The 21,366-nt window shown below is 42.7% G+C and overlaps 1 protein-coding gene across 3 annotated transcripts in view; it reads left to right on the top strand.

Moving 5' to 3' along the window:
• LOC119976313 (protein FAM124B) overlaps window positions 1–21,366 on the top strand; it is a 60,626-nt gene that overhangs the window by 14,839 nt on the left and 24,421 nt on the right. For 2 of the 3 annotated variants that reach the window (XM_038816756.1, XM_038816753.1), the window contains exon 2: window positions 6,485–6,513. In XM_038816756.1, coding sequence (XP_038672684.1) covers window positions 6,501–6,513 — 13 coding nt within the window. In that variant the 5' untranslated portion in view covers window positions 6,485–6,500. Of the gene's footprint in view, window positions 1–526; window positions 556–6,484; window positions 6,514–21,366 lie in introns of those variants that run through there. The other variant, XM_038816754.1, reaches the window with a different exon arrangement.

The following is a 21,366-nucleotide window of genomic DNA, read 5'->3' as shown; positions in this document are numbered from 1 at the left end:
TTATAATATCAGGGGTTTACTTGCATTCCAGGTCAAACAGCAAGCAGCATGTCTTGGTCAGAGAACTCCTCAACGTTGATAATACTGGGCTAGTCACTGGCACAGATTATCTCTCTCATGTTTGCAATATATTTTCCCTTACTGTAAGCACCAAGAAAACAATTGTTATGGGAAAGAGTGTCATTCCATTGCTCTTGATCACTTTAAACAATACCTGGCTGGAAATGATTAGCAAATTCTGTTACCTTGGGACCATGGTGACTCATTTCAGAACTCGACACACCTATATGGAAAGTAGTTACAACCTTTGGCTGACTCAGGAAACATGGAAAAATAACAATCGGACTCTTAGGATCAAGATACTTAGTTTATGATGCCTATGTTCTCAGCCCCTTGTACGGCTGTGAAGTATCGATCACTTGGAGCTATCAAGAAAAGGAGCTCAATAATTTCAAACTTCAATGTCTGCACTCATTACGGCATTTCATGGAAGGACAAAATCACAAATGCGACAGTCTCTCAAAGGCAAATCCTTAAAGTATTCATCAAGTAGAGGTGGCTTTGCTTGGTCCTGCATGTTTGTTAAAGGGATGTGGGCGTTGCTAGCTAGTCAGCATTTATTTCCCATTTCTAAATTTCCTCGAGAAGGTGGTGGTGAGCCACCTTTTTAATCCACTACAGTCCATGTATTTTCGGAACACTTACAGTGCTGTTAGGGAGGGAGTTCCAGGATTACTACCCAGCTACTGGGAAGGAATGGTGATATAATGCCAAATCAGGATGGTGTGAGATTTGGAGGGGTAGGTGGTGGTGCTGCCATGCATATGCTGCCCTTGTCCTTGGAGGTGGTAGAGGTTGCAGGTTTGGAAGGTGCTGTCTCAGAAGCGTTGGTGAGTTCATGTAACGCATCTTGTAGATGGTATACACTGCTGCTACTGTGCGTTGGCAGTGGAGGGGGGTGAATACTTAAGGTGGGGGGCTGGGGTCCCAATCAAGCGGATTGCTTTGTCTTGGATGGTGTTGAGCTTCTTGACTTTTGGAGCTGCGCTCATCCAGGCAAAAGGAGGTTATTCCATTACACTCCTAACTTGTATCTTGTAGATAATGGATAGGCTTTGGGGAGTCGGGAGGTGAGTTCCCATCTCATTCTAATGACCACAGTATTTATATGGCTGGTCCAGTTCAATGTCTGCGCAATGGTAAACCCCAAGACGTTGATAGTAGGAGATTCTGCAATGATAATGTCATGTTAAGTGGAGATGGTTGAATTCTCGCGTTGGGAAATATCATTACCTGGTATTTCTGTGGCATGATTGTTACTTGTCACATCAGCCCAAGCTTGAATATTGCCCATTTCTTGCTGCATATAGACATTGCGACGCATGGAGGATTTTAGGAATATTGGCTTCTAAATATTTCAGGCAATTTAAGGGTCAGAAATCTAGGGTTACAATGTGTTTGACTGCAGTGGTCATGTTTTAAAAATAATTTTGTTTTGCTGAGCGTAGGAAATTTTAGGAGCCAGAAGGTGATTTTCAATTTGGGCTAATGCACTGGTTTGACCGGGGACTGTCCTCGTGGACTGTCCTCGTGGAGTTAATGTGCTATCATCCTGCAGCGGTAATTTGTTTTTCAGCTTCAGGAGATTGCCATTGCTGGGTGGAGCTAAGGGATAAGCTTTGGAGAGAAGTTGAAGTTTGATCTGCTTGACACCAGTTCACAATTTTCTCCCAGTATGATAGTTAGGACAAGAATAACATTTATCTGTGGAATTCGCTACCCCAGAGTGTGATGGAAGCTGGAACAGTTGGTAAATCTAAGGAGGAGTTAGATAGATTTTTAATTGGTAATGGGTTGAAGGGTCATGAAGAACGGGCAGGACGGTGGAGTTAAAGCCAGGATGAGATCCGCCATGATCGAATGGCGGAGTAGACTCGATGGGCCAAATGGCCTAATTCTGCTCCTATATCTTATGAACTTATAAAGCAGAGCAGTTTTGGTTGAGGACAAGGAAGAAGCTGAAACACACCAGGTGTACCAGCTTTTTGAAGACATTCAGCCAAAGTCCGAAGGGGTTCTAACAGGAGCCAAATCTGTTTGGTAAAGTAAATATTACTCTCTGCTTTGCTGATTTTAAGATGGATTGAGAGTTGTATATTTCTTTTCTTGTTTAATGGTGAGTTTAGTAGTATCGTTTAAGGCGTAATTGTAAGCTGTTCTTTTCGGTTGTGAAGTTAAATAGTATTCCTAATAGTTTTGTATTAAAAATACTAAATCCTTATTTCTTCATGCAGTCACTGATGTAGCGAATCATTCTTTCTGCACAGTCTTACAAAGAAACTCAAATATTGGGGTGTCAGTCCAGCATCATAATCACTGTTGTGGTCTGGTCTGGGATCATAATAACATGGCCTGCGTTAGTATCTGAGCAGTCATGAATTGTGCGGAATATTGTGCAAACATCCCCACTTCTGACCTGATGAAGGGAATGTCATTAATGAAGGAACTGAAGGTGGTTGGGCCTGAGGAACTCTCGCAGCGATGTTATGGGGCTGAGATGATTCCCCTGATTCCCATTGACTCCAGTTTTGGTGGGGCTCCTTGATGCCATACTCAGCCATGCTGCCTTGATGTCTGGAACAGTCTCACTCGCCTCGGTTCAGTTCTTTTGTTCATGTTTGAACCAGGGCTGTAATGAGGAGCCTGAACTGTTAGTGAATGTGTTATTGCTGAGTAACACTTTATAGTAGTGCTGACAATACTTTGATGACGGAGAGTAGACTGATGAGACGTAAATTGGCCGAGTTGGATTTGTCTAGCCTTTTGTGGACAGGATGCACCCGGGCAATTTTTCACATTGCTGGGTAGATGACAGTGTTGTAGTTATACAGGAGCAACTTGGCTAGGGGTGTGGCTAGTTCTGGAGCACAAGTCTTCAGTACTATTGCTGGAATATTGTCAGGTTCCATGGACTTTACAGTATCCAGTGCCTTCTGCCATTTCGTGATATTATGTGGAGAGAATCAAATTGACTGAAGACTGACCTCTGTGATGCTGGGGACCTCAGGTGGAGGGCAAGACAGATCATCTATTTTGACAGTCCTGGATGAAGACGGTTGCAAACGCGTTAGCCTTCTCCTTCACACTGATGTGCTGGGCTGTCCATCATTGAGGCTGGATATATTTGTGGAGCTGCCTCCTCCTCCAATGAGTTTTTTAATTGACCACCACCATTCTCTACTGGATGTGGCAGGACTGGTTATCCGCTGGTTGTGGAATTGCTTAGCCCTATCTCTTGCATGCTGCTTTTTCTTTTTGGCATGCAAGTTGTCTTGTGTTATAGATTTACCACGTTTACAGCTTATTTAGAGGTATGCCTTTGAAGCTCCTAGCATGCACTTGAACCAGGGTTAATCCCCAGCTTGGTGGTATTGGTTGAGTGAGGGATATCCCGGATCATGGGGTTAGATTGAGATTGTATACAACTCTGCTACTGCTGATGACATACAGCACATCGTGGATGCCCAGTTCTGAGTTGCCAAATTTGATCATTTGACGTCTACCCATTAAGTAGGGTGGTATCCTCAATTTAAGATGGTACTTTGTCTCCACATGGACTGTGCTGCGGCCTCCTATCAATAGTATCATGGATTCTGCCATAGGTAGTTTGGTGAGGTCAAGATCAAGTCTGTTTTTCCCTCCCCACTTGCTGAATACCAGTCTAGCAGCTATGTCCTTTAGGACTCGGTGAACTTTTGTGGTGGTGCAACCGAGCCAATTTGGTGTAGGACATTGAAATCCCCAACCAGAGTACATTCTGTGCCCTTGCTCCCCTCAGTGCTTCCTCCAAGTGTTGTCCAACATCGAGGTGTACTGATTCATCAGCTGAGGCGTAATGATAGGTGATGACCAGCAGGATGTTTCCTTACCCATATTATTGCTATCAGAAGTTACGGGGTCCAGAGGTGATGTTGAGGCTTTCCAAGGCAACTCCTTCCTGACTGTATACCACTGTGCTGCCAACCATGCTGTATCTCTGTATCTCTCCTGCCAGTGGGACAGGACATAGCAGGGATGGTGATGGTGGTGTCTGGGACATTGTAAGGTTTGATTCCATGACTATGACTGTGTTAGGCTGCTGCTAGACTTGTCTATGACCCATTTTCCCCAACTTTTGCACAGATCTTTATAAGGAGGACCTTGCAGGGTTGACTGGGCTGGGCTTGCCACTGTCCTTTCTCGTGCCTAGGTGGATGTTAGGTGCTCCATCCGGTTTTATTCTTTTAGATATCATAACAGTTTGATATAACTGAGTAGTTTGCAAGGCCATTTCAGAGAGCAGGTAAGAGTCAACCACATTGCTGTGGGTCTGGAGTCACATGTAGGTCAAATTAGATTTTGTTCCCTAAAGGAGTGAACCAGGTAGGTTTTTGCGACAATGGCTTTGCGTCACCATTAAACTTGCTTTCAATTTCAGATGTTTAAAAATGTAATTTAAATCATATCAGCTGTCATGTTGGAATTTGAACCTGTGACCCAGAGGAGCAGCCTGGGCCTCTGGATGACTAGTCCAGTGAAATTACCAGTCTGCTACCTCCCCCTTCTGTATGGCAGAGGAGCCAGAGCCTGAAGGTCAGTATGTTACCAAAGCTTCACTTCTAGGATGCTTGCAAGTGTACAAAGGCTTAAACATTGATTTCCCACATAGGAGATTCTAGCCACCAACAGAGAAAAATAGGGACGTTTCCTGTGAGCCAGCATGTGACACCCTGATGATCAGTGGTTACAACAGCCTGACAACATGTGCCTATGCTGAAAACGGCAACCCACATTGATGCCTGGTAACCACCTCGCGTAAAGCACATGTGGCAGAATCTGCCTCTCACAGATTGGTCTCTCCAGCCGTCTGCAAAAGTGCTCCTTATGAAACCATATCCTCACCAATGAGTTTGCTACATACCCACCATTATACTTGGACAGAAGGATGCCAACAATAACCTACTATTATAATTTTGCAGTGAAATATCATCCTTGAATATGAGCCTTAGCTTTAGCTGAGTGATAGCAATCTTGCCTTTGATTCAGAAGGTTTAAGTTCAAGCCCCACTCCCGGGCTTGACCAATGAGCGAGTGCTGCATTATCCTAGGAGCTGTCTTTTGGATGAAACATTCCAGTTTGCTCTGCTTACTCATAACAAGCCCCATTGCAGTATTTGAAGAACAGGATAATTCCCCCTACGTCCTGGCCGATATTTCGCTCTGCAACATCATCAAATATTTCAACTGGCCAATTATCACCTAACTCTGGTTGCTTTCAAAACAACAATGACTAACTACACTGCAAAAGTAGTTGGCAGTAAAGTGCTTTGGGACATCCAGATGTTGTGATAGGTGTAATATAAATAAAAGATTTTCTTTTGTTGCTGTTGGTCAGTGTTCTGTCTCATAGTCGGTGGCGGATGTGTGTTTTAACTAAATAGAGTGCATGGATTTTGATTTTAACGTTGCAGTGGTTTAGTTTGATGCAGCATCAAAATAAAATTATTCTAACTTGCTAAAACTTGAGAGCGAAAAGGTTACAAATCAGTTATTTACTATTGGGGAAATATTTATTTCACCCATCAGGGTTGTAACAAATATTTGAATTTGTATAAACAGGATTGTCACCCTTCGTATTTTTGTCACCATTCCTGCAAGGCTGCTAAAGTCATAATGAAGCTGGAGTTGGAATGTGGAAGAGGCGTCACTCCAATTCCAATATTTAATTGGGAAAAATGTGTTTCATTTTTCTGAAACAAGCTAAGAAGGTTCTTTTCGGAATATTGCTTTCTTTCACAGAAATACCAATTTGCAGATTTCCAAGTCACAGATTCCAATAATTTTAATATACAAATATTTTAGGGCAAAAAGTGGTGAGCAACAAAGACCTTTTGTTGATCCTGTGATTCTAAAATTAATTCCAGGTTTGGTTTGCAAATCTTTTCCTTACATCTTAACTATTTTAGTTTGATTTCTCATTTTTGATTTGCTGCACTGGGGATGGGTTTTTGTTAATTTGCCATTTTTAATAATAATAGCGCAATGGCTCCATTTTAAACTTTGCAAATCACTACTAAGAGGAATTTATGACATTCAACATATTATTTGCAAGGGGCAAATTCAGCAGTTTTATATTGACTTTTATATCCTGCAATGTTATGGATAACCTAAAAAAAACTTTTTATTGCAATTGGTGGTATATTCAAGAAGGAAGTTTTTCTGAAATTAGTATTCTAAAACCAAAACTGTCTTGGAACTCCCACAAGCCACTGAATGTATGGAATGAAGGATCTCAGGCCTCAGCTATGCATGTGGCAAAAACTTGAAACTTGGCATACTAAATTTGTTAAAACTTTGCTTCTTTCTCCCATTGTATGCAGTGTTCCTTTCTTTATGATTGTGCCTGCATTGTACTTAATTTTGCATTATTGTCATTTGTTTACAGGTCTGATTCCAGCAGGATGTCTTCAAGTAGTAAGTACAAATTATATTTGTGACCATTGCTTCTCAACATATTCGCGATCCTTGTAAAAGTTAACAGCAAAAGAGGAAACGGTCACTGTTGAAAGTAAGGGAGGGGCTGTGTTACTTCCTGCTTATGCACAGTAAAGTGTGCATCTGTCTTTGCACAAGAGTGTGGGAAAAGATGCATATTTTAAGAAAGCTTTGTCCATATGGAAAGTTCCTGCCCTTTATCTTTTATGTTTTGGTAAAATTATTGTCCCTTTTAAAATTGCAGATGAAGTCAAAGAATGCAGAAAAACCAAGAATAAAATAAACTAATACCAGAACATATTTTTCAATTTAATTGGAATAATATTTATACTTGGCATTTCATTGTAGCACTGTTTGGCTTACTTAATATTTGCTCACCATTTCTGGTTCTGTCAGATGCACCTTACTTGCTTGACGGCGTGGTGACTGCTGTTGGAGGCACCAAAATGCTCATAAGCAGAGGACTTTGCTAATTCTCTCCAGAGGGAAAGTAAAATTGTCAGCATGAGTAAATGGTGGCTGTCGGTGGCTATTGACAGCCTGCTGGTTATTTTTATTCTGGCCCTGCTGGCCCGCAAGGAAGTTGAAGGTAGAAAGAGAGTCATGCACACACATGCGCATTATTTGTGAATTTGTTCCAGTGTATAAATGGGGCAGATCTGCCACCACAGAACGGCATGCATCATTAAGCTACATTGGCAGCATCGGGAACCTTGCGTTCCCAAGCAACAAAAGAGTTTGACTTCTTTTGAAAGCATATCGGTTGTGCTAAAATTGATGTTTGAAAGCATATTGGTTGTGCTAAAATTGATGTTTTTCAAGAATTTTATTACAGAAGATGAATTTAACAAAGACACCGGTACAAAGCACCCTTGTGGTGCAAAATCTAGCAATTACTGTTTCTCGAAGTGATTCAAAGCAGAACATCTTCAGTTAAGCTAACCTTTATCTTGGCAAATCTCCATCAGAACTATGCTGATAACTTGATGCACTTCGATCACTCTTGTAAACATTGTCATGGTTTCAGCGTCATCAAGCCAAACAGCACTTGTTGGAATTGTCTTTGTGTCTGATTTCTAGTGTTGAGCTTTATATACTTCCATGGGTTTGTGAACCACATTCTGATTGCGGTTGCATTGGCAACCATGACCGTGATTTTACCCCATCCCCACCACCAACCCCCGCCATGTTGTGTCTCCCCCATCACCCCGCGACGGAATGCAATGGGCCATTTAAATTGCCGTTCACTTCGCTAGGACCGTAATAGCCCGCCAGGCTGAAGAGGCCATTAAATCGTGGCCCGTAGCTCTCCCAAACCACATTCCTGACTTTGCCTGCAGACTATCTGGTGGCATCACAGCTTCAGCATGAAATGTGGCAGAACTCTTAAAGCCCACTACAGTAGTTGAAGCCAAGCTTATTTTTCATTGATATGGCACCAGAAATTTTATTTGATTTCTCACAAATCTGTCATATAGTATGCAGTTTCTAGCAAATCCAAAGAAGTCAAACAACCACAATCTAACTTCATGGAAAAATGTTTGGCAGTCTTCAGAAGGCTGAAGAGTTGTAGGATGCGCAAAGTATCTTGCCATTGAGGACATAGGTGTTTTCTGGCCAGTGGGTGGACTGAGCAATTTGACATGTTCATGAGTCTCGCAAATAAGTTCTGTCGATCTGTGTACAATATCCCCGACCATTGAGAGGTTGCTGACTATGGGGGCCAGAGGTGAGTTGCTAATTATTTTTAAATACAATAGCTTATTGCTATTAACCAATTTTATTAACTGTTGCGCAGAAAATAGAAACTTAATCATGCAGCTTACAACTTTTTCCGAATGTCACTCACTTCTTTTAATATGCACATGTTCCTGGCTTTTCTTTTGCATGGATAGGTACAAATGAATCCTATTAGGCTGATTTGACACATTCAAAGAGGCTCAGCAGCTGTTTTGTTTTATAGAAAGGAGTTTGAGAACATAAACCAGAAAGCACACTATTACCATTAGCCAGTTGGAGCCCACGTGCACAGTACCACATTTAATCCTCATTTGGCAAGCTTTCAATTTAACCGTACCACTATGGATAAGAGCTAAATAGACCTCTGCAGGGGGAGATAAAGATCAAGGAGAATCATTCAGGTGTACATCAGCATATCACTTGGAGAGTTATAACAGCAAGATAAAGCAGGTCACTCTTCAGCCATAAGGAGCTCTACTTTTTTTAAAAAACTGTAACAAATAACACAGAATTTTTTATCCCTAACAACAAGTTACTTTGTTCTGCAATATTTATGATGTTAGAATGGTGCTTCTGACTTAACAGTCACAGGCCGCGAAATTTGACAAGACCCAAAAATGAGTGTGGCAGTTGCAATACGATATTAGCCTGTGCCCATTACTTCTGATGCAGACTGTGCACAAACCGGTATCTGATTTATATGGTTAAATGTAGCCAATGCTAAGCTCACTGTTGAGTGGCTGCATGTTTGAGTAGAGGCTCAAATTTGAGTGGCTGGCATACATAAAATCAATATGCACCTCCTTAAAGGTGAGGTACATTTTGACTGGAGCAGATGCTGTAGGTCTTTGTAAGAGTGAGCTTGAAATGGAAAAGACACTGCACAACGTGGCAGAGAGTGAGCTCTCAAGATTTTTTGACATTGCACTGGAGGCCTTGGTGCAGGAGGTGGAGAGCAGATGGGATACCACCCATCCACAAAGTAAAGAGAACTCCAAGCCCCATGCAAAAGCAGTGGAATCGTGAAGCTATGGCTGTCGATGCCAGGAGTCCAACTCTTGAGGACCTGGATACGGTGCCCACCACATGTTCAGTGAGGAGTCAGTGACCTCACACAGGTGAACAGGATAAAGGACTGTGACTTCAATTGTCATATCCCACAACCCTCAGTTCACTGCACCATCACAAAAATCTCTATCAACCACCATTCACTTCTAAACATAGAATTATAGGCCCTTCAGCCAACTTGGAGCAAGGGAAATTTAGCTTATTCCACTGCCCCACCCATTCTCTGTAGTCCTGCAAATTTCTTCTCAGCTGGTGCTTATACAAGTCTCTTTTGAAAGCCCCAAATATTATCTGCCTCTACCAGCTTCTCGTGCAGTGCATTCCAGATCCTAAACATTCACTGCATAAAAAAAAAACCTGCATTTCACTGTTGGTTCGTTTGCCAGCGTCCTCCACTATTTGACCCTTCTGCCGATGGGAATCATTTTTCTATTCGCTGTTGGTTTGTTTGCCAGTGTCCTCTGCTACTTGACCCTTCTGTCGATGGGATCAGCTTCTTACTATGTACTCTGTCCAGACCTCTCATGATTTTGAAACTTCTGTCTGACATGGAAATCTCACACTGAAGATGTGTGAAGTAAGTGTGGACTACAAGACATGGTCCACTTGCCTTGGACGTCACTGAATGAGACAGATAAATAAAAAGTGACCAAAGCTACTTGAGCTTTGCTGATACCATGACATTTGTGTAACGAGGATATTTCTTTTTTTCAGAATACCCTGCCACAAGGTGTTGTAGAAGCCAAAGTCAGGGTGCTGGCAACAGCTGGATCTGACCATCGCCATACATGTTTCCGCAGCATCCTCACAGCACATGTAGCTACTATAGCACTGACTCTGACACGGGTCACACTCTGGTGTACACCACGGGTAGGAAGTAATCCTCAAAGCTTTTCAATTCAAAAGAGAAATGCCATCCTCATATTAAATTCTGCTATGCTGCTTCCTCGACTCCATTGAAACGGTGCTCTTCAGAATTCCCCCATAGAGTACAGAAATGAAATGGGCATACACCGTGACACCAGTTATAATATTGATGTCTCAACATATCGAAAGCAAGAGTGGAAGAACACTGCTGACTGGTTAAAAGCTAATGTTGCTGGAGTGGAACCTGTCATTGAAGTCCAGCGACCCGCTGTCATTAAGTACAAAAGAGATTGGGGCTAGTTGCTTCTGCAGTATGAATGGTTTGAAGTAAAGTCTTAACAAGTTAGTTTGTCATCGCAACAATGTCTACTGGTTACAATTTTGACAGAATATATAGATAGCTTCTGACTAAAGGACTCTGGGGACATGTATAATGAGCTCAAAAAGGCCACAGGTCCGTCAACACAGAAAACGGTTCCATTGGAATTAAAGGTAGGGGATGCCATCACTGACAAATAAACAGGTGAAGAGATGGATGGAACGCTACCTTGAGTTGCACTCCAGGGAAATCGCCGTCACTCAAGAAGCTCTAGACACCGTAACTAGCTTGAGTGGCATGGAAGAGCTGGATTCTGAAACCACATTTGGAGTGGTTTAGAAAAGCTATTGATTCACTTGTCATTGGCACGGCTCAAGGTGAGGTAGCTATACCACTTAAAATCATTCAATATGGAAAACCGACACTTCAGCAGCATCTGCACAAACTTCTCTCTCTCTGTTGGAAGTAGGGGAAAGTGTCGCAGGATATTTGTGATGCAAAGATTCTTAACTTACACTGAACAAGGACAACTGCAGCAATTGGTATGGCAACTGATTGGTTCAAGATCGCAAGAAACTGCAGACTGTGGTGAACTCAGCCCAACACATCACACAAACTTGCCACCCCCACATTGATTCTGTATACACCTCTCGCTGCCTCAGGAAGGCAGACAGCATTATCAGAGACCCCTCCCACCCAGGCATTACCTCCTTCCAGATCCTTCCATCAGGCAGAAGTCTGAAGACTCACACATCCAGTCATAGGAACAGCTTCTTCCCCACAGCTACAAGACTCCCCAACGACTCTCTCTGACTGATCTGTTCCCTGTAAGAGCACTTCACGATGCCCTATGCTGCTCTTGCTCATGTATTTGCTTTGTTTGCCCACACTGTAACCAATCACTGTTTTGTCGATGTACCATTTGTCAATGTCCTCTGTTGATTATTCTTGTGTTTACTATGTACGTACTGTGTACATTCCTTGGCCGCAGGAAAATACTTTTCACTGTATTTCGGTACATGTGACAATAAATCAAATCAAAATCAAATCAAAAAAAATTTGCAACAGCAATTGGGGCATTTCTCGGCTGTGTATCATGGGAGAAAGGAATTGTCCCAGAATGGTTTCAGAACTAGAAACTTGCAATTTGATATGTTCTCAAATCTGGCAGCTGCAAGAGAATAACCATGAACAAAGGAAACCACAAGATATTGCCTTAATCAACATCACCAAGGCATTCGACAGTATGAGCAGAGGCAGTCTATTTAAGCTGCCGAAGAAAATTGACTGCCCACTGAAGCTGTTCCTCTTTCCATGACAACATGATGGGTCACCTATGATGGGGAAATATCAAACCCTGTGATTCACAGTGGAATCAATCAGGACTGCGTTTTGGTTCTGATGATCTTTGGCATATTCTTTTCAATTCTCTTGGCAGGACAAAGTAACCAACTCTGAGGTCCTGGAGCTTTTTAATTCAATCAGCATACTCCCATTACTAGGCCAATGTGTCTGGCTCGCCGAATTCATCAGATTGATGACAGCTTTATACCCAAAATCCTTCTGTGCAGTGAACAGGCCACTGGGTGCGATTGTCTGGAAGTCCATATATTTGGTACAAGCAAGATAAAAAGACAGTGATCACAGATTCAGCCCAGTGGAAGACAGTCACCAGCGGTCGAGATATCTGGAGGCTGGCTGTTTCAAAAGGCATTGGGCAGGATGAGGAAGAACCTAAAACTCAGCTGGTTGAGAGGAGGACCCAGAGAAAACCGGAGTCCTGTGAATTATAGAATTTACAATGCAGAAGGATGCCATTCGGCCCATCGGGTCTGCACCGGCCCTTGGAAAGAGCACCCAAATTAAACCCATGCCTCTACCCCACCCCCGTAGCCCGATTTAACCTTTTGAACACTAAGGGTCAATTTAGCATGGCCAATCCACCTAACCTGCACATCTTTGGACTGTGGGAGGAAACTGGAGCACCTGGAGAAAACCGACGCAAACACGGGGAGAAAATGTAAACTCAATATAGATAGTCACCTGAGGCCGGAATTGAACTCTGTTCCCTAGAGTTGTGAGGCAGCAGTGCTAACCACTGTGCCAACGTGAGAATCTTGCACCTCTGCTTAACGCCTTCACCTTCAGAGACGAGCTGACATGCCAGAATTTTGTGCTTGAACCACACCACCCAATGTTTAACCATTAAACTCTCTGTCCCTTCCAGTCCCACTCTGCTTGTCTTCACCCAAATTGCCACACTGCTCTACTGCCTCGACATTTCTCTTTAGATTTTTAAATCTCCTGGATCACATTTCCTGTGGCAGCGTGGCTTTCATTATATGCATGCTGCCTATGTGTTCATGGATTGGTCACAAATCATGAACCATGTGGTCCTCTGTGCTCTTATCACCCAGTAGCCACTCTCTGATTTGCCATGTTGTCAGTAAGAAGCACACTGTCAGTGAGGGATGTCTTTGGCATGCGTGGGACAGAGACAGTGCATATATTTGAGAATTTGGTTCAAAGTGGGAATTCAACACTGAAATTTTTCAAATTCAGTCTTGGAGTAAGTTTTAGTCAGAATCTGACTAACCGCTTTGAAGTAAGTTAAATAGCCTAGTTAAACAGTGGCCTTTAGTTTTTAATCACCTGAAAGCCCTTTGCCGAAAAGGTATTGATTACTGTGGCAGGAAGCTAAGCTAGTAGTGACTCATGATTGAACATAAGAAAGGGACTTTTAACGTGCATGGTCAGTAAGAGGCGCACGGTCAATAAGGGGAGACTTCAGCCTGAGTGACATATCGACCGAGTGAGTATACTTGGGAATTTGGTTCAAAGTGGGAAAGGGGTGCTTTAGGTAAGGTTTATGGCAAGAAGTGCAACTTAGAATAGAGCCCGGGGAATTGGGTAATTAAGGAAGTTCGGGAAGGAAGGGAAAGATCTTTTACTTTTTGCTTTCTAAGTTTCTCAGCCTGCAGGAAGTGGGTCGTACTCTGTTACAAGAGAAGGAGCTCATTATTTGGTGAGCATCTGACTAAGATTTATTCTATTCCTAAGGTTCAAAATAGTCCAGCAACTGGTGGTAAGTTTAATAAAATAATTAAATAGTTAATTAGAATACATTAAGGAAGGCAGGGTGGGTGATACGTCACAGCTGTAGCAACTACAGCATGTGGAAGCTTCTGGATGCCAGGTTGATCCATGGCAAACACGCCTGCAGTAAGTGTTTGTAGTTCAGGCAGCTTCAGCTCACAGTTTATGAGCTGGAGGCTGAACTACAGACACTGGCACATCAGGGAGGGGGAAAGTTGCTTGGATTTTATGTACCTGGGGCAGTCATACCTTTTGGACCAGGTCTGCTGATTTGTTCAGTGGTCAGGGACAGGAAGAAGTGACTACAGATAAGGAGATTGGGAAAGTAAGAGCACAGAAGCCTCAGTCTTTACATTGTCTAACAAGTTTGAAGTTGTCCAGCTTGTTTTGTTAGGAAAACATAGATAGCTTTAAAGGATTTATATTTGTATTGATAAACGTTAGAAATAAGGTATGATATTAAGTCGGTCTAATTTAATGTTTCTATGGAAGGAAGGGGAAAACCTATAGTTAGATTCATGCTGGACAAAGGTTCAGTTCCAATTGTGCTTCTATTCTAATTAGAGAGGGTTACGGTGTGAAAAGTAAATGACCCAGCAGGAGCATGTGGGGGTTGACGAGCAACAGGGGGCCTTTTTTTTTTTTTAGATAGAAAAACTTTTAAAATATAGATTCAGCTGAATTTATTTGCAGTTGAAGACAGTACACCGGGGATTAGACATCTCTCACCTCTGCCAGGAAAAGATAAGCTGGACAGCACAAGAGAGTTGTAAAAAGGCAGACTTCCCAAAGTACCAGATACAGTTCAGACAACCAGGGCATTGGGATAGAAATAATGTCTTTGGAAGACTGAAGTTAAGAGAACAGAGATCAAAGTTCTGTTCAGGAGAATTAAAGCGAACCGCAGATAATGTGTTATGAGTGAAAGAGACAACTGCAGTAATCAGATTTCAAGTAGAAAAACAGACTTCAGAGGTAAATCAAAAGTTTGATGTCATTTTAATACAGTCTGGAAATCATTAGTTAAATCAATTGTGAGGAATTGGTACAACAGTCAAGACAAAGGAATCCTGAAGGGAAAGTTTTAAAACCTGAATTCTAGATTATTTGTTAAAAGTGGACAGAAATGAATGAATAATTTTGAAAACCTGGACTGGATTTGGAATGCAAACCACTGATGGAAAGTAATATGGTGAATGAGAATATTAAAGCATGTTTTTTTGGGAGTAGAGTTTGGAAACTCTAATGTGACTATCATTGCGAGGAATTTTGAGGAGAAATCCACACTTTCACTTGGGTTTGTCTTCAGAGTGGAGTGTGTGTTTTACTACAGCCAGCTTGTGTGTTTAAATTGACTTTGTGTTATTGAGACCATTAAAATTTAAGATGTATTGTTTAACCCATGTTAACCTTGAAATCTGTATATTTGCTGAACCAAGGGGGGAGTAAAGGAGTATTGTATCATTATCCAACATTTCACATTTAATAAATGTATTTTTTCTTATTGTTAACACCAACTATGGTGTTTACGCCAGCATCAACACTTAGCCAGGATTTCAGAGAATCCTGGCCACAGTCTTTGAAGACAGGATTTCAATCTGGCATCTTTCCGTCCAGTTATAACATCAACTGGAATTGCAACAGTTTTGGATGAGACTGAAGGTTATAAGGTTGATGAGCTAATTGACCATGGCACGGTAGTACAGGAAGCAATTCAAGCAGGGAAGCAAATAGGAATGTAGTGATCGTAGTGAACAGTATAGTCAGAGGAATTCATACCCTTCTCTGCAACAAAGAGCAAGAATCCAGATGGGTGTGTTCTCTGCTCAGTGCCAGGGCTCAGGATGTCTGCTCGGGGCTGGCGAGGAACTTGCAGTTGGGAGAGGGGTGGCCCAGTAGGTATCAATGACAGAGGCAGTTCAAAGAAGGAAGTTCTGCATAGTCAGAATGAGAAACTAGGCACAGAATTAAGAAGCAAAACCTCAAGGGGATAATCTCTGAATTATTATGGGAGCCATATGCAAATTGACATAGAACAAATCAGATTAGAGCAATGAAAGTGTTCCGCAAAGACTGGTGTGGGAGAAATGGGTTCAGGTTCATGGAACACTAGCACCAGTGTTGGGGAAAGTAGGATCTGTACTGCAAAGGCCGTATACACTAGAACCCTGCTAGGACCAGTGTTCTTTGAGCAGCATAACTAGGGAGAGAGGCTTTTTATACCAAATAGTGGGGGCAAGAGATCAAATTTGGGAAGATGTGGTAAATCAAAGAACAGAGACCAGGCAGAAGAGAAAGGTATTTTTACTGAAAATGAAAAACAGACCATGGCAGGAAGGGATAGAGTACATTTCAAATAGTAAATCAACAGATGAGACGAGAGTTATATAACAAAAAGAATTAAACTAAAAGCTCTGCATCTGAATGCACGAAGCATTCAGAACTAAACAGATGAACCGAGCGCACACAGAGATAAATAAGTATTTGCAGAGACATGGCTGCAGGAGGGCTTGGCTTATGCCCTGAATATTAAAAGATTAAACGGTATAGGACATTTAGGAATGAGAGGCAGCGAGGAATAGGTGGAGGGGTGGCTTTGTTAATGACAGTGTTAGCACGATAGCGAGAGAAGACCCAAGTTTCAGAAAACAGGATGTGGAAACGGTTTGGGTCAAGGTAAGTAATGATAAAGGCAAGAAGTCACTTGTAAGACTCCTTTAGAGGCCCTATAATGGTAACCCACGTGATAGGGTGAAGCATAAAGGAAGACTTGATTAGAGCCTGTCAGAAAGGTACAGTGATAATCATGGGAGATTTTAATTTGCATATAGACTGAAAAAGTCAGATGGGCAATGGTAGCCTAGATGAGGAGTACATTGAAATTTTTCAGGCTAGTTTCTTAGAACCGGTTCTGGGCCAATCAGAGATCAGGCTATACTAGACCTGGTTTTATGCAACGTGATGGGAGTAATTAATGATCTCATAGTGAAGGAGCCCCTAGCTAGCAGCGACCATAATGTGATTGAATTTTATATTCAGTTTGAGGGAGAGAGGTGTAAGTCTGAGACTCTGGGTGCGATTCTCCCAAAACAATTCTATGTTAATTTGTGGCGGGTTTTTCAGAGAGTTTCCCAGCAGCTCTGCCGGCGAGTTCCTCACCGCTATTCAATGACACTTAGTCATTTTTTAGGCCCTAGGGGGTTTCTCATCAGTTTAGCCCACACTTAGAATTTTTTTTAGCACTGGGGAGCTGAACTCCAAGATCAGGCTGCTATTTTGAAAGGGTGCCCCGATATATGTGAACGTGTGGGTTTCCCACATCCCCCACCTATGGGCAATGTCACCCCCACACACGGAGAAACTACGCTACACCCCCCAAGTGAGGACACCCGCTATGGGGTCCCTGGGGCGCTCCCCCCTCTTCAGGCCCCCACACCCTCCCCAAGACCCCTTGCAGCATCCACCCAACCTTCCGGAGGCCTCTACTTACCTGCCCTGCACCCCCACCCTTAAAACACCTCTTCACCCTTGTGTCACGGACATGGCCCCTCTTGCCCCCTGGCCCTTGTCACTGCGGTTGACAGTGCCAAGGTGCCTGAATTCCAGGGTTAGGGCCAGGGAGCCATCCCGCACATCCTGACCACCCAGGGGTCTCCGAAGGCCCAGGAGACACCCCCACCGTTCCATCTGGTCCACGTTTGTGTGGACCAGAACTGATAGCGCCCCGCTGCAGCCTAGCCTCCCTGGGGAGGCCAGTGAATCGAAGGAGGCCGATGGCTCCCACGCTAGGTTTACGGCCTACATCCGCGAGCACCATACGACCCCGCCTATTTGTGGTGGGGTTCCGACTCCGACGTCTCACGGGACTTCAGAGAATCCCGGGAGGCGCGAAGTCATTCGGGACGCTCGCTGCAAGTCTCTCCCGACATTTTACGGCCGGTTTGCGCTCAAACGAGAGCACAACGCGGCCGAGGAATCTCGCCCTCAGTTTTGAACTTGGATAAGGGCAATTAAGAGGGTACGAAAGCTAAGTTGGCTATAGTGAACTGGCAAATTGGGGGTAGGACAATAGAGATGCTGTGGCAAACATTTACAGAGAAATTTCAGAACGCACAGAATTTCAGGGCATTTGAATTGAATTAAAAGTAATTGGACAGAGTCAACATGGCTCTATGAAAACAAAATCATGTTTAACCAACTTATTAGAGTTCTTTAACATGAGCTGTAGATAAAGGAAAACCAGTGGATGTTCTGTATTTCGATTTCCAGGTGGCATTTGAGAAGGTGCTACATCAAAAGTTATTACAGAAAATAAGAGCTCATGTAAATGGGGATAATATATTGGTATGGATAGAAAATTCTCTGGCTAACATGAAGCAAAGTGTAGGTATAAATGGGTCTTTTTGAGATTGGCACGGTGATCAATGCTTGGACCTCAACTGTTTACAATTTATATAAATGATTTGAATGAAGAGGTGTTTGCCAAATTTGCTGATGACACAAAAATAGGTAGGAAGAGGGGATAAGAAGGTTACAAAAAGATGTAGATAGATTAAGTGAGTGGGCAAAGATCTGGCAAGTGGAATAGAGTGGAAAAATGTGAAATTGTCCATTTTGGTGGGAAGAATAAAAAAGAAACATAATATCTAAATGGTGAGAGATTTGCAAAGCTCTGTGGTGCAGAGGGATCTGGGTGTCCTAGTCCATGAATCATGAAAGGCTAGTATTTAGGTGCAGCAAGTAATTAGGAAAGCAAATAGAATGTTATCTTTTGCTGCGAGAGGAATTAAATGCAAAGGTAGGGAGGTTGTGCTTCAGTTGTACAGGGTACTAGTGAGGCCACATTTGGAGTATTTGTGTGCAGTGTTGGTCACCTTATTTAAGGAAGAATGAAAATGCATTGGAAGCAGTTCAGAGAAACTTTCCCAGGCTAATACTTGGAATGGGAGGTTTGACTTATCAGGAAAGATTGGACAGGCTAAACTTGTATCTGCTGGAGTTTTATCTGCTGGAGTTCAGAAGAGTAAGATGTGACTTGATTGAAACATGTAAGACCCTGAGGGGTGGATGTGGAGCAGATGTTTCCTCCCGTGGGAGAATCTAGAACTAGGGGTCACTATTTAAAAATAAAGGGTCGTCCATATAAAACTGAGATAAGGTGACATTTTTTTCACTCATATTTTTTCACTCCGAGGGCTGTGAGTCTTTGAAACTCTCTTCCTCAAAAAGTGGTGGAAGCAGAGTCTTTGAATATTTTTAAAGCAGAGGTGGATGGATTCTTGCTAAACCAGGAGGTGACAAGTTATCACGGGTGAGGCAGAATGCAGATTTGAGATTACTGTCAGATCAGCCAGAACTTATTAAATGGTGGAGCAGGTTTGATGGACTGAATGGTCGACTCCTGCTCCTTGTTTGTATAAATACAGATTTTCCAGAGGATTACCGCAGAAGGAAGGTATCATGAAAGTTGCCAGGGTATCAGACATTGACCTACATGATTCCCTCTCTATGATTGCACACCAGCATTGGGCATTGAGGGAATGGAATTCCTTCTGGTTGCAGTACATGACAGATTCTCCACGCAGTAACTGCAAAGTGGCATGCATGCGCTAAATGGCACCCTGCACGATGGGGAAGCCTACAATGCTCACAAAGCCACTCTGCCTGCTTCTTTCTGGCAAAGGAACATGAAACATATACGGCTCTTTCAAACTACAGAAGCTCAGATGTATGGTAAACTTGTACATGTTGCAAATATCTGTTGCTTCAGCCTGGAAAGTATCAACGTATAAAACTCCAAGGCTACAATCACCATCACAGCCTCTGGCCATGCCATCCTTGCGCTACTCTGCAACTGCGTTTGACTGCAACTGGTGGAAGATCTCTGAGACAAACTGGTGGAAGATCTCTGAGAGGAACTCAGAGTGAAGCTGAAACATCTGCCATGCAGTTCTTTGCTGAGGCTGTGGTAGGAAAATTGCTCCCACTGCTTATTTTCCCTGTCATCCTGCAGGATGTGGAAACTATGCATCCATATCATTGAACAAGTGGTTTGGTGCAGATTCCTTAAAGTCAAGACAGTCATTCAGCACGTTCCATACCACTCCCTGTAGCCTTCAACAATGTTGAAACACTGGAAGCCACCAAACATATCTACAACCACAGAAAGAGCCAGTGGAAATCAACCACCAACTAATCTGTGAGTCAGTGATGATCTCTTTAAGCAGTACTGGTGAGGGGGTATCGCTGCTGCTGATGCATGTTCAACTGTGTGCGGTTAAGTAATGTTAGCCGGATCGTCCTGTCTGTGGAGACGTAAGTTCCGAGGACTAATTTTGAGTCTACTCGGCCTATTTTCTGCCATATTTTAGATCACAGCAGCAATGACACTCATTTCTAAGTTTTATTTACGGTGCTTGAAAATGTCTACTCCATTCTTCAGCTTTGGCTTCCAGCCCTTCAAAAGTTTGTTTACTTTTCCCAGAGTTCACTGGGCAGGCATCAAATTAGTGTTACATACTGACTTGTGTCATGATCCACCTATTCTGGAACTTGCAACGGACACTCTCAGTGGCCACATCTTCGCCAAAATTGCCATTTAAATGGTCAATACCAAATGTGCACATGTTTGCTATGGATCCCATTTTGGAAGCAAAATGGAACCCACTGTTCTACAAAAATGGGGACTATGCATCCATGTTTTGTGGCCCTTGAATCTTTATTTATTATTTAAATTTTTCCAATTAAGGAGCAATTTAGCGTGGCCAGTCGACCTACCCTGAAACCTCCTTAGGTTGTGGGGATGAGACCCACGCAGGCACAGGGAGAAACTCCACACGGATAGTGACCCCGGGCCAGGATCGAACCTGGGTCCTTGACGCCGTGAGGCAGCAGTGCTAACCACTACGTCACCACGCCAACCCGCCCTTGAATCTTATTTCTATACTTGCATATCTTTGTTCATTACTTTCTTTAAAGCGACAAGATTTTGATACAGTTAAAATACTTTGTGAACCATTTATTGCTTCTTGTAATAAAATAAAAAGTGTGATGTTCCATTATTCCATATTTGATTATGTGAGTCTGTTTACTATTGATGGTCCCTGTGTTGATTGGTCAAGCATGAGTGTGAACTCTGGGAAAAGTAAACAAACTTTTGAAGGGCTGGAAACCAGAGCTGAAGAATGGAGTAGACATTTTAAAGCACCGTAAATAAAACTTAGAAATGAGTGTCATTGCTGCTGTGATCTACAATATGGCAGAAAATACGCCGAGTAGACTCAAAATTAGTCCTCGGAATTTACGTCTCCACAGACAGGACAAGTATGGCCTCTTGAAAGTATTCAACAACATATTAAAAGTTCATCTTGCTGGCTCACAAAATGCTGAGAATTTTGCACCATCAACTTGTGGATATTCTGGACAATGCACATTGGTTGCTAGGATGCCAGTAACTTGATTCATTTCTCAAATCTGGCTTTAGCTCTCACCTCTGTTTGAGACTAGCAGAACCACTAAGAGCCATTTTGGAAAGTTGAGACTAATACCATTAGCCTGAGGCTCTGTCTAAGACGGCAGTGAAAAGTTGAGTCTGGAATGATTTGTCAACATGATAATGTAATTAATTCTGTTTTTATCCTCACAAAGGGGAGTTGTAATTTGCATGAAGACACAGGCTGGGGATGCAGGAATATATTGTACATTAAAAGCATATTTCTGGGCAGCACGGTGGTGCAGTGGCT

The sequence above is a fragment of the Scyliorhinus canicula genome, chromosome 13 (assembly GCF_902713615.1).
Source record: "Scyliorhinus canicula chromosome 13, sScyCan1.1, whole genome shotgun sequence".
NCBI classification, from domain to species: Eukaryota; Metazoa; Chordata; class Chondrichthyes; order Carcharhiniformes; family Scyliorhinidae; genus Scyliorhinus; species Scyliorhinus canicula.
Note: the sequence above shows the minus strand (reverse complement) of the source record. Positions and strands in the feature narration are given on the sequence as shown.